We start from the raw sequence: 13,985 nt of genomic DNA on the forward strand, positions 1-13,985 counted from the left end.
ATGGACTGTGTTATCTCTCATATTTATTCTGCTTGCGGATGATGATGCCTAGGTTATGTATTCAGGGGCATAGCAGATTCCTATCTCTAGCATGTTGAAAATTGTTGGTAATTCATGACACTGTTACAGGTTTTGTGCAACAAGGAAAACCCTTGGCTTGCAAAATCTGAGTATGTTCCCAAACAGAAGTTTCTTTGTGTACAACAGTTGATGTTCCAAATGTTGCATGATGCTAATTTGAGGCCAAAGGCTTCTGTTTCATAACAAACCCTGGGTGCTGCTACTTATGACTTAGGGGAAACAGGCCCTCTGCAAACTGCTAAAAGTCTCATGTTACTCTCCAGAGCTGTACTTTAGTTAGACTGAGAAACAATCTGTGCAAAAGGTAACTGACTGTCTTTCTGAGCTCTTCTGTAAATTTTATGCTTTTTACAAAAAGGTCAACCAACTCACACTGATTAAGCACAGAAGGATTTTTAAGAGCAGATCATAAAAAAACCACAGCTGTCAATCAGCATTTTCCAATACTGACTTCAGAATTTAGTACTTCCATTAAAGTCTCAACATTGTGCATAAAACTACATTGCATACAGGCACTGCAGTACCTAGAATTCTGGAGTGAGGCCTTGCAGGTGTTTTCTTTTTGCTGCTGCACCTGTCCTGGTCAAAGTAGAGTGGAGAAACATCCATCTGAAAGAGTAAGGTGAACTTAAGGTTCATAGGCAAATTGTAACTCATTAGAGTTGGATTTCGGTCAGTAATCAGGGTATAAATAGCCCTTATAAGTCATGCCATGTATTCTTTAATGACTAAATAGCGAGGTTTTTTACACTTTCCATCTTATCCAAAAGCAACTCAAAACTTTGATAGATCTGGCCTTACTCAAAAGGCAAATTCATTCCTTAAAAGGGAAGGTGACAGTACTTGTCTGCGCTTTATTATTTCTTATACTGGTGCCTCCCACTGTCCTTGGAGTTCGTGTTTTGCCCTGTTTAGCTGCTTTCCAGAAAGCATTTCACCTCAGTGCACATGCACATTCCTCAGCACCCATTGCCACCCTGACATTTTGCCTTGAATTTCCCAAGTTTTCTTCTCCTTTAAGCCTTGTTGGAGCCTTGGCACTCTGGGAGAGGTGTCCCATAGGACTTTGTCAGCCTGAAAGGATGTGTATGCACTCTTACCTCCTAGATTTACTTTTATTAGAAGTTTGCTTTTTCTTCTCTGTATCCTTTTCCAGCCACTTGCTATTCAAAGCTATATTCCTCCTCTCTGTGAAAAGTGTTTACTAAATTCATAAAGCTGTTTTCTCTTTAGAGTATTTTTAAAAGCATTGGTTTTGAGGAGTTAGGGGGGGGGGGTGTTTGGTTTGCATTTTTTGTTTGCTTTTTTTTTTCACATTATGGCAGAGAAGAATATTTGAAAAATACATTAGTGTAGTGTTTGTTGGTTTATTTTCCTATATAAGACTAGAGAATCCTGTGTACATGCAGGTTACACTACCAACAATTGGTAATAATTTGGTTTTGTTTCAACCATCTGCTTCAGAATTTGCATGCAACTAATCTCACGCTGCTTTTTCAAAGCACTTACTTTGCTCTCTTCTTCCCTGCATTTAGTAACATACTCAATTTGACAATAAGGCTTGGTTTAGGAATCTTCCAGAAAACTCTAATTTATAGTAGAGGGTTTAAACAAGTGTTAAATACTATCTCTATGAAAATCAGAATTAATTTCTCTTTACATGTGCATCCCTGAGTTGTACATTATAGGAGCATATTTTGATGACCTGCTTATCCCAAAGGCACCCTACTTACAAGATAATAATGACGAAACTTTCTCACAACAACCTTCACTGAGAAACCCTCACATAGGTGGGTACAGTGTGGCATCTTGACAGACCACCTAAGTGACTCATTTAGTGTGACCTTGAGCATACTGACACTATTCTGCAGTTACATCCAGTGAAAAGAGTTTCCTCGGGCTTTTCCTTCTGCAAGTCCAGGGGTAAAGACTTGTTCTAAATTGCCTGTTACACCGTTTAGCAAAGACTCTTAGGTCAGTATCTGAACACGGAGGTAAGGCACGAAAGAATCTGCCTCTGTTAGGAGGCACTTCTCACTCAACTAGTGCTTCAGATCAAAGCAGTGATCCGAGCAAAGCGACCGTGCTAATAATCATTGCCGAAGTGCTTAGTTAATGTTACACTTGGCGTATACATAAGCAAATTCCGAAAAACAAGGAATTTATTCAGCTAACGAGAAGCACTTTGAACTGCGTGACTTCTACGTGCGTGGAGAATCACTCCAGTCCGAAAACAGCCTTGTTAACAGAGTGACATTTCATTTTCCTTCCCTTATCTCAGATTAAATCAGCATTCAAACATGTAGGCTTGTTTAAGGGCAGCAAAACCTTTCTGACAGCAACGCGCTCCACTCTGTTCTTGTAAAACTGTAAGTCCCTTCTCTGCAGCCCGGGGGTTGAAAGCACAACCAGCCCGCTGTGGTCGGGTGGAAATCTAGACCAAGAGTAAATTCTGCTTGGACCTCCCCAAGGTTCTGGTCATGTGATGTCTCCTGCCTTTCTTCTCTCCCCCAGCCTGCTGGGACGCAGCCGCAGCGGTCGGGGTGTGTTATAACCCAAGTTGGATGTGCGTACGTGTAGTTACGGTGTGCTCCGCGGAGATCAGCGCTTCTGAGTAGTTACGGGGATGGAAAAGCGGCCGGGGACGGGTGAAGCGACGCCTGCCAAGTGAGGGCAGCCCCGGGAAGGACACGTGGAGGCTGCAAGCAAGGATGCGCAGTGAATTTCGAGCTAATCCCACAGAGGAATGAGCAGGTAAGCTCGGGCACAGCAGCGACTTCCCGGCGCCGAGGCACCGCGCGTAACTCAAACTGCCTCCTGCCCCATGGCTAGCTCCCTCCCGGAGAGCGCCGCCTGGGGATGTTTTATGGAACGGGGGCACACAGCACACACCAGGGTGCCGCGACGCTGCCCGGAGCCGGCGCCACTTTCGGGAAGGGCTTCCCCGGGCCTCAGCTCCTCACGCGACGGCGGCTGCTCCCCAGAGCCCCAGCCGCTCCCTTGCACGTGGGAAGGGCCCCGTGGGGGCGGGGACGCTCTCCCCGCCCGGCGCCTCCGCCGACTCCCTGGCGCGGCCCGTCCCATCGGTTCGTCTGCGGGTGGCCGGTCCCGGGCTGGCCCTTCCCCTCACGGCCGGGTGCGGCGGTAGCTGGCGCGGCGCCGCTAACCGCCAACACCTGCGCGGGGGCGGGCGGGGCGGGGCGCTGCACCTACAAGAGGCCGGCCCGCCCCTCGCGGCCTGCAGCCACCAATCAGCGGCCGCCTCTCTACGCCGGTTGCGCAGGCAGCGCTGTTTGCGCAGCGGGTCAGAGTGCTGTCTCCCCCCCGGTCTTCGGGAGCCCGATGTGACCCGCCAGAGAAAATGGCGGCGGCGGCTGGGAATCACACGTCGTCGTCGGGTTTACCCTCGGGCGGCGGCGCGGAGGCGGCCGCCGCCGCCTGCGGGAGCCTGAAGGGCGGCGCGGTCGCGGGCAGCGTTGCTGGGAGCGGCGGGGGGCTCTTGCAGGAGGCGGGCGGCGGCTGCCGAGAGCAGCGCTCCGACTGGAGACGGAAGCAGCTGCGCAAAGTGCGGAGCGTGGAGCTGGACCGGCTGCCGGAGGCGCCCCTCTTCCTCGCTACCGCCCCGGCCGCCGCTTCCTCCTCTTCCTCTTCATCTCCGGAGACCCCCGAGACGCTGCTGCTCCACTACCTGCCCGGGCCGCCGCGCTCCAGCCCCGCCAGCCCGGCTACCTCTCCTAGCCGCTGCGCCGAGCTCCTGGAACTGCTGACGGTGGGGAGCCCGGCGGGGACCGACCCCGCCGCGGAGCGGAGGATGGAGCCGTCCCCTCCCGGGAGGTGAGGGAACACTGGGGGGAACTGAAGCGGTGTGCTGGGCTCGACCCTGAGAGGTGGCGGTGACAGCAGTGGTGGCCCGGCTGTTTGTCGGGGAGAACTCGAGGTGGGCTCCGACGTGCCGTTCCCCGCGGCGGGTCGGCTGCAGATCGGCGGGAGCTGCCTGCGGAGAGCAGGGCTGGGGCTCATGGGCAGTCGGTGCGGTGTTGGGGTGACCGCAGTTGTCAGCGGCGGCGGCTGCGCGGAGCCCAGTAGCCGGAGGAGCGGGTCGGGCTGCGGGGCGTCCGAGCCGCGGGGGGTGGCTTGTGGTTTTGCGGGGGGTGCTTTTGTGTTTGACTCCTGCCGGAGTTCCGAAAGGCTTTGAAGTGTGAGTTGGGGTGGTGGCGGGGCCCGGGCCGGATGTGTCGGCTATTGGGTGTCGGGGCGAGCGCAGCCCGTGAGCTCTGCTGCAGCTCCGCCGTGCGGGGCAGGGAGCAGGCTGTGCTCCTGCCTCTTCGGTGCTCACCGGGCACCTGGCCACTGCCTGCAGCTTTCCAGCGGTTCGCTGCACGAAAGTACGGGTTTGTTTTTTGTGTTATTGTTATTATTGAAGGACGTTTCCGAATTCCTAATTATGATTTGTAGCATCGTGATATTGCAGAACTGATTTCTTTATGAACGGGGGGGCGGGTGGGGGCTAGGGGTGGGGAACAGATCCTTTCATATGTCCACTCATTTCTCCAAGAGAAAGTATTTCTGTGGTGGTTTCCTCTAGACTATGCATTCCAGTGAATTAATTTAGTGCATTCGTGTTTGTCGCCCCGATTTGCCTTCTATAAGTATTATTTGTTAAGTCCATTTTCTTGAGGTTTTATAGAACTACTTTTATTCTGCCTATTTGACATGTGTAGAAGTATGCAGGATGAGAGCGAAGTCATGTCCGTGGTGAAGCACTTTAAGTACTTCAGAATACTTTCAGCTTTAACGTGCAGTTGATAGGTCTGGCTGATACATGTGTGGGAAGGCACTGCAGTGGGGATGGTGTAATTTTAATGTGAAGTTGACAGATTCATATGGATTTCTTGTATGGTTTTGTATGATGTGTACTACGTAGTTTAAGAACTTAGTATCAACATCCAAGGACCTGTTTTAAAGCTGCCTTATAGTTTGTGTGCCTAATTGTTTAAACTCCTTAACAAATCTAGTTTCAGCTTGGACACATGACTTGTATATTTTCAGTTGTGCCTTACATCAGGTAAACCTCAAGGATATTTTTTAAAGGTCGACTTATCTTGGGACTACTGTAATAATAACCGTTTTGTAGAATAATGTTCTATTTAAATGAATTCCAAGCAATTTAGATGGATTTGGGTCTATTTTTAGGACAGTATAAAAATACGTAATACAGTGCAGTCATAACAGGTGAGAAATATCTCTGTACTTAGAGGATTAGTGAGAAATCTTGTGGGGGGAGGATAAAGTTTTAATTTTAGTGAATTACTTGTCTTTTTATGACTCTTAGCACTGTCTTTGTCCCTATCAAGTAGGGAAATTATAATGTACTGTATCTCGTATTACAATTGTAACCAGTTTCATGACTTTCAAAAAAAATAAGAATTGGTGTCAGGTTGTGTTTAAAATAAATCGGAGCCTTATGGTGATAGCAAGTGAGAGTTAGGTTTGATATTAGAGGTTCAGGGAGGTCAATGTATGTTGCATTGATGCTAAAACACTTGAGTCTGTCCTTACTAGTCAGTCCCACAGCAGCAGTGACAGAGGAGCTGTGGACTTCTTTACTTTCCCATGGACAGTTTTGCTTACTTTTAAGTACCTGCCTTTGGAGTATGTATACAAGTTAACCTTTCTTCTAAATGTTCTGACATTTTGACTGGGAATGTTAACAACTCATAGAAAATACTAAATGCCAAGTGCTTTTCTGTCTACTATTTTAGTAAGGTAATCTACTTTGAATGTATCGTAAGTACAGTTGAAAGTACATGGCGACATTAATAGTCATTGTTCTTCAGAAATATCCTATACATGCTCGTGTAGAGTAGATTCTGTATGTCATGTTACCAGTAAACAGATGTTAGACAAAGTACTACTTTGTCTGGCTCTATCAAGAATTTAAAACATCTCTGCCCTTATTGTGATATTAATTAACTTGCTCTAGCCAAAGGAGGGAGGTTTAATTTTTCTGTAAATGTATTGCACATTAAATTTCTATGTGCAGCTGTTGGCCAGACATTTATTAAGAAGCAAACTGAAGGGGGCATAATCAAAATATATTATGTGGAGGTTTCCTGATCTGTTTTCAAATACAGTATTCATACTTTCCTGTAGCGATCGACTGTTAAAGATACTGTGCTTGCTCTGAAGTCCCCCTACCAGTCTCCCTGGTATTACAGTTACTTTCCTTTTAAACAGATTTTCTGTTTCTGTTTATGCTGAAAGACCTGCATGAGCCTCAAAATGAACCTAAGAAAGGCAACTGACTCTGCTGTTAAGTTCCAAATATAAATATTACCTTTTTTCTTTACTCCCTCAAGCATTCTGCTTGTTACAGCACACAGCAAATACCTTCACTAAAAGCTGTGAAGGTTGTAAACTATCTTTCTGTATCACTGTAAGGAGGAGGTGGTAGTTTTACTAGTAATTGCAGCTTCAACATAAAGTACTTCAGACCTCTTATTCCATGTCTGTAGTGACAGTATGTTGATTTGGTTTATATTAAAAGATTCAAATAGTGAGATCAGTTATAATTGTAGTATGATTTCTTGTAACTTGAGGGAAATCCATGAAGGCAAAATGCACCCCCTTCTCTGCAGCCTTAACAAAATTCTTTTAAAACATTCAGACCCTGTAAGTGATACTTACTTGTGTCTGAAATTGGTGTAGGTGACTTTACATCTGTAAATACAGGATTAGTTATACTGCCATGACCATGTTTTTATAAAAAATGAAAAGCAGGAAATGCTGCAGTTGATCTCAGCATACAGTAACTCTGTGGTTTATGTGAAAATTGTTTGAATTTGAAAATGTATATGCTAGATATGGCAGATTTATCACAGTTCTGCTGCAAAACAATCTTGACAGATATTTATACTGTATTTTCTGCAGTTGCTGTTTGCTACCTGCTAGAGACACCAAAGACACACAGTGAAACAGGAATTTTGACTGTATGGGCAAGCGTACTATTAAAAACTTATCTGTTTTAGCTCTGCTCATCAATTTGTAGCACCTTTGGTGACTTTCAGAGGAGGGCACAAATGCTTTAGAAGAGCATTGGACTGGGCAGTGGAATGGGAACAGAGAGCATGTACAGTGAAAGTACAGTGTAGCCAAGGTTTGGGTGTTGTTTTGTTTTGTGTTTTTTTTTTTTGTTATTGCACTGAAATGATGATGACTTTGTGTTTTCTAAAATGCAGCTAGGGTAAAAAATGTAGCTTGGTATTGACCTTTGGTATTCCTAGCTAAGGTAAAATATTTTGTGTTTTAACCAAGTCCATAATGCTACATCTTTTTAACTGGCTGCTTAAATAACCCACCAATTTGTCTGCTGGTTATAGCTGTGAGAGAAAATTCACTTCCCACCTCTTCTGTGCTCTGTAGCTTGAGAGTACTTTTGGAGAGGGTCACCCTCTACTGTGTCTGATTTTTATCACTCTTAGTTATTGCAAGTGGTAGGGTTCTGCTTAAATGGTCTGATGTGTTATGGCAGTTTCTTTGTTCCTGTGCAAAGTAAATAGATTGTAACTAACTAATCTGGAGCTTTCTGTCTCATTGGATTTACTGATACTAAAGGTTCAGTCTCCGCTGTCAGTCAGTGGAGTCTAAGTACTGCTCAGTGCAATACCTGTGTGCAGACATGCGCAATTTGTGCCTTACCCAAAGGTCAAACATGTAGAGCTTGAGACTAGAAGATCAGTTTTTCCTTCTGTGTGATAGATTTGAGCTTCATGGGGTCTTTCATTATTGCTGATGCACTTATTTTGAAGTTGGAGTAAAGGTGATGGTGCAGCTTTAGAAAAGCTTATCCTGGTGCAAAAGAGAATGAGGCTGGAGTGGAAATAGGCTGCTGGGGGTGGGGTGGAGTGGCTGTGGGAATGCTGCTTTTGGCTTTCACAGGCTTCCAGTATTGGTGAAACTTGGCTTAAGCTTGTTTAAAATAGAAATTATACTTTGGCACGTAGCTGTTCTTTAAACAAACTTGTAAAGCTTGTTTTCAGCAGCAGTGCTGATAAGAGAATGGATCTGGTTTGAGTTTCTAATGCTAATCTCTATGTTCTTGCAGGAATCTCTGCAAAGACCATAAGGTCATCTTATTTTACTTTCTATCTGCTCTCATTTAAAACTCTAAAATTACTGTTTATTCTTTTGCTGAAGGCAGAATGGACAGAAAGGCTTTAAAAGGGCTTCTGTAAGTTGTGCATAGCTGACTAGGAGAAGATGGTTAAGTTGAAAGTTGCTTTCCGTTGCTTCCCTCTCTACTTATCTTTACCCGGAGGCTGAGTGTGTTGCCTGCAGGATGCTTCCAATTTCCTGTCTCACTGTGCTGCAGAACTGGAGAAACCTGGTCAGTGATGAATAGTCTTGGTTATTTTTTGTCTGAGAGACATGTTTGGGGGCTTTTTGTTATTGTTTGTTTATTTCTTAGTTTGGGGGGGGGGGTGTGTGTATCGTTTTTTCTTGGGTTTTGGTTATTAGCTTTTTTTGGTGGCGGAGTGGCTTGTCTAAGTTTTCTTTTTTGAATCTTGACTGAAAAATGTCCTGAAAAAAGAGCAGTGCTATTTACTTGGTACTTAAGAGCCTTTTGAAATTGGGATTTGTTTACCTTCTGTCTGGAAACGGATGAAGCACTTCTCAAATTTTCCTAATAAAAGCTGATACAGCCATAACTCCCTGTCAGAAAATTGGACACTGCTGAGCAAAATTTATAGTGCTTAGCATCTGATGACTGAAGTTTGAAGGTGTTTGCAAAAAGGGACTTTTTTTTATTTTTTTTTAATGTAAGATGTCATTGAGTATTCCTATTTCTCTGCTGTGAGATTAGGCTGGTAATCAGGTCAGTCTACCTTTGTTTCATACCATCTCCACGTATCGCTTTTGTGTCCCTAAAGCATTAACTATTTACATCATTCATGGAAATATAATGCTGTTTGTTCTCATCTCTGTTATCCTCATATTCTAATTTGTAGTGAAATGGCTGCTAATTTACTTGACAGGTGACTACAAGTCTTTTGTAGTACTTCTCATCAGTAGATTTTTGCACTGCCCTTGATACTGCAGTTCCTTGTAACTTACACAGAGCCACTGTGGAAGGTGGGAGTGCTGGAAAAATGAATGGTGTCTGCTAGAGTACACTGACATCCACCACATCTGACATCTTCTAAGCTCTTTCATCCTTTTCTTGAGCATCCAGTCATCTTGTTTTTGAGCAAACTGTAATTAGTCTTTTCTCAGCTGTCAGCAGTGATGATCAGGTCATTTTGTGAGCTGGTAAGTTAACCCTCAAAGATATGCAACTAGTACTCCTTGTTTCAGCCCATAGATATGCTTTTAATTTCACTAGTTATTTCTCTCAATATCCTCTTAAACCCAGAGGGTTTTTTTTGTATGTCCTGTATGACTATCGTGCTTGTATCTTCAGGATTGTTCTTTTCAGACACTGAAAAGTCTTAGTGTAAATATTTTGGGTGTTGAAGGAAAGAAATAAATCTGTAATTACACCAAATTGAGAAGGTTTGTTTTTTTATTTTTTTTATTTTGTTGTTTTGTTTTTAAATTAATTGTTGCCACCCATTCTACTGCCAATAAATGCCTGCAGGACATTTTCTTAATTTTGTGTTTTCTAAAAGCAGTGATCCAAACCTCAGTGAATAATAGGATTTCCTGATTATGCCCAGGTAATATTTAACTGTTCTGCATCTGGAGAGGCATACAAAATTTGTGGTGAAACTTGTAGTGACCTCCAGTGTGCAGTTCATGTAGAGTTTTTTGAGCTTGTCAGATTAATACACTCTAGCAGGCAAGTGTTTGTTTATTGTTGTGGTTAAGACAACATTCTAATTGCTTTGGATTATGACAGTACCTAAATTTCTGGTTGCTGAATCTGTACTTTGAAAATTCATGTGAGTCAGCGGGTTTTCTCAGTTTGTCAATTTATGTTGGTTTTTTCCTAAGTTCTTCCATACTTTTAGACCATGGAGCTGCTAGGTATGATAATATTCTGTTTGATTTTTTCTCTTGTTGCAAGTTTTAACTTTATCACCATCTATGTAATCAGTATCTTAAATGTTCCCATAAAATACATCTGAAATAAGTTTATTTCACTAAATACTTCTGCAGATGTCTAGCTTATGACTAAAGACTTGTTTGCTTAATATATGAAAATATTGCAGTTATCACTAGCATTGAGGCTCACCGAAGTAGTGATAATGTGTTCTTAAAAATTTTGGAAATGATCTCCCATATTAAAGATATGTATTGCTTACTGATTTTTGTTGGATTATTCCTATAAATAAAACACAGGTGGTGGCTCTTACAGTTGTGTCAAGTTGTTATGCAGTTCAGACTTGAAATGGAGATGTGAACAGCTGGTTTTTAAAAGGAGTGGAGCTGGATAGTATTTCTCTTAGAACTTTACTAAGATGCAGAAGTTTATTTCTAAAAGTTATTTCAGTAATGCCAGCATATAGTTCCAGAACAGGAACTCTTCTGTAAATATAGGATGGGCATTAATTTCTTGGGTTTTTAACTGTCAGTTGTGCATTTATTCTGTAAGCTCAATATGGTAGGTTTCCTGATCTCTGCAGGCGCATCAGATGCCCCAGCCTGTAGGAAGTGCCTGAGCGCTGCAGTCTGTAATAGGTTCTCCATGGTAAGTGTGAAAACTAGGTTTTCCTTACTGCCCAGCAAACACAGCCTGGTTCTTCATGACCTGCCCAGCAGTGGTGGCTGCTGGCTTCTGGCAAGCTCACTATAAGGAGCAGAATGAACTTTTCCTTTGAATCTCCAAGGTTATGGCCAGGATTTTGTGCTGTGGGATGTCCTGCTCCACACAGCTTTGTTCACTCCTTCTTCTAAGATGTTCCTAAAACCAAGTGTTCCACTTTCTTCCCCTGACAGGAATTTGCAACTACATGTTTCTTATCCCTTGCAGAGTCTCTTCTGAGGAAGAGCTGGGGTACATGAAGAAGGGGACTTAGACATGCATATTGGTCTCTGTATGTTTTAAGCCGATATTACAGGAAGAGGGAAGGAAGGGAGCTCCCGCTCCCTCCGGCCTTGTGTATTAGAAGGCATGAAACAAAACTCCTTAAGCCACACAGACCTCTAGCAGAGAGCAATGCAGATAGTTTTTAGGGTTGTTTTAGAACTGTGGTTTACTGAACTGATACAGAGGTGATTGGGTGACTGATCTATTTGGTTTCTCCCACTGTGAAGAGACATTCAGACTGCCCTTTTTTTTCTTTTTGTGGAAAGAAGGCAGATAATCCCCATCAGGAAGCTGAGTAATAAAATTTTTTGGATTAAACTAAGATGTCTTCCATCTGTTCAAAGTTGTAAGGTGCTTTCATCTAAGGATGTGTTCAGTGTTGTAAACCTGCACATACTGAATCCCTCAGCGAGCAGAGTGAGGAGAAATAGTAATGGCTGTCAAAGTGTTTGGCTTGGGTGGTACAGGGCAATTTAGAGTTGCTCCAGTGGGTTACAGTGGTGTCATGTCTGACCATGGCTTTTTGGATTCTGCTGCAGGTCAGCATGCCTCTGTTCACAGTGGTTACTGTTATCAGTCATTTCAGCTGTGTGGTTGATAGTGAAAGATTCAGGTTTTGGAGACAGCTTTTTCTTTGTGTAGTTACTTTAGAGCCAGGTGGGTCCAAGTGACTCACTTGGGAATTGAAAACTGGGGGAAAGAGTTAGAAAGCAGATCAGTAAAATAAACAAATGTGAACAGTTCCCTTGTACAGGCGGTGCTCATCATTTCAGCCCAGAAGAGTTCTCAAGCCAAGCTTTTTTTCTGTCTGCAAAAGAGAATCTTGGGGTTGTAGACTGCCCTCCTAAACTCTGATACAAATTCTCTTCACAGTGGAAGCTGGACTTCCCTTTCTGAAGAGGGGAAAAAAATTGTTGAAAGGGTTTGAGCTGAAAGTTGCCCTGTGAGTTGTCCATGGGAAAGGTCTTGATGACCTTATTCAAATGTTTACTGTCTGTACCTAATACATCAATGGCAGTAACTTTCCTGGGCTGTGGCTCTTGCAATACTCTCTCCTTTTTTTTTTTTTAATATCATTAAAAGTTCGTGTTTCTGTACTCAGGGTATAATTATTCTTGGTCTTGAAATAACATTATTTACATTGAAAACTTTGAAGTATAGATTAGCTCTTTCTAAAGTTATGTGTACTTATGGGAAAAGAGTTACTGTTTCTTCAGTTTTGTCCTTTAAGCTTGTGGTTAAGTTCCAGCATGTTCAGGTACAATAGTAAATCATCTCATCCTGGTAAATATGCTGAAGTGTATAATTCACCTTAGTATCTCAGCAGAAAATTAGTATGCTTTACTGTTTGCTTGTTCAGACTTGCTGAGCTGCATGTTTATGGCAGAATTTTACAGTTCTGCCACTAGTGAGGATGCCCTGCAAAATCAAGTAGGGAAGGACAGTTGCTTCAGCATTTTGAAATCAGCTATGTGTGAATTGTGTTCTAGTATTTTAAAACCAACTGCAAAGGGAATATAGGTCCAATGTAGAACCTTGGGAGGCGAGGCTGCAAGGGAGAGCATATCCAGCACTTCTGGCTTCCTTTCAGCCCATAGGGTGGACCACCAAGTTGCTAAAAAGGGGAAGTAGTGGGAAATGTGCCAGCTTCTACCATGTAGACAAAGTTCCATTGGAGCTTCATCAGAATGGGTCTCTGACTTTTTCTGGACTTGCCATTTTTTTTAAAAGGTTTTTTTTTCTAGGCATTAGTTTAGCTGTATGCATAAGTATTTCCACTGTCTTCAAAGTACTCACATGTGTATAAGTAGTTGAGACCTAAATAATCATAAATAGCTGGGACTTAAACAAAAATACAGGTTTTAATCTTGTGAGTGAGCCTCTAATAAACCCCTTATGCAGTGGTGGAGCCTTTTAGGCTTTTTTGGTATCCTTTATAAGCAGTTAATTTCTTGTGTATATCTCATTTGCAGTATTGGTGCCTTAGACTGAGTAGGTGGAACTATTCCAAATTGGTTTTTGTTCAGAATGTGAATCCCAGTTTAGAGGAAAAACAGAACTTGGTTTACCACTATGCTCACCTTGGAGTTGCATGTCATTTGTAGGGCTCTGAGGGAAGCTTCTCTGCTCACCAGCTCTGAAGCCTCTGGCAGCAGGCAGTAGTAGCATAAAACATGTTGCACTCACAATGACTATGTAAATCCTGTGCATCTTCCAGTCTTTGGGGGGGAAAAAAGAAGGATACAGGGTCTGGTAGTGTAGTATGTCTTACAAACTGCAAGACCTCCTGGTTCAAACAGGATCTCCACATATAAATGCATGTTTGAGTTTACATAGATTTAATACTGTTAGGTTGCTTTTGCCTACACCATGATAATAGTGTTTTGGTACCTGCTAATTTGTGAAATATGTAAAAATGATGAGTTTCTATTGATTCAAAGGATGTAACAGTGAAAATTGGCAAAAATACGGTGTTTTTTTTTTCTCTAATACACCCAGGAACTTTTTAATTATAAATAGCTATACTTAAGGACCCATAAGATTTTCAAAATAATTTGTTTCTTCTGTTACTCCGAAATAATTTATCTTGTTTGTAAGGGGTAGACTAGTGAACAAATTTGCCTTCTCTGGTTGCCACTGGTACAAAACGTACCCTAAGTTTCTGTGATCATAGTACTGCACCGGCCACATGTCTCCCTCATTTACAGTCCACTTTACTTAGTAGGTAAACTGGGTTGGAACAAAGCCAAAAACCACATGGAGGACTGATTTATGCGGTTGCAGCATTTTCAGATCTGAAACATGGTTATCTGCCTAAAAGGTCTGCTGGTTATACTAGTTGGGACCAGCTGTGCTCTGTCTCCCCTCTGTGGGA

General features: G+C 43.1%; 1 protein-coding gene across 2 annotated transcripts in view; it reads left to right on the plus strand.

The window, feature by feature from the left end:
* The first annotated feature begins 2,038 nt into the window (after positions 1-2,038).
* Positions 2,039-13,985, plus strand: part of MAP3K1 (mitogen-activated protein kinase kinase kinase 1) — a 56,926-nt gene continuing 44,979 nt past the window's right edge. The window contains exons 1-2 of one of the 2 annotated variants that reach the window (XM_057402660.1): positions 2,039-2,450; positions 2,596-2,835. In XM_057402660.1, coding sequence (XP_057258643.1) covers positions 2,828-2,835 — 8 coding nt within the window. In that variant the 5' untranslated portion in view covers positions 2,039-2,450; positions 2,596-2,827. Of the gene's footprint in view, positions 2,451-2,595; positions 2,836-3,361; positions 3,916-13,985 lie in introns of those variants that run through there. The other variant, XM_057402659.1, reaches the window with a different exon arrangement.

This window comes from Pezoporus wallicus, unplaced genomic scaffold (genome assembly GCF_028554395.1).
Source record: "Pezoporus wallicus isolate ANWC-B61680 ecotype Strahan unplaced genomic scaffold, APGP_CSIRO_Pwel_v1 contig_2870, whole genome shotgun sequence".
Classification (NCBI taxonomy): Eukaryota; Metazoa; Chordata; class Aves; order Psittaciformes; family Psittacidae; genus Pezoporus; species Pezoporus wallicus.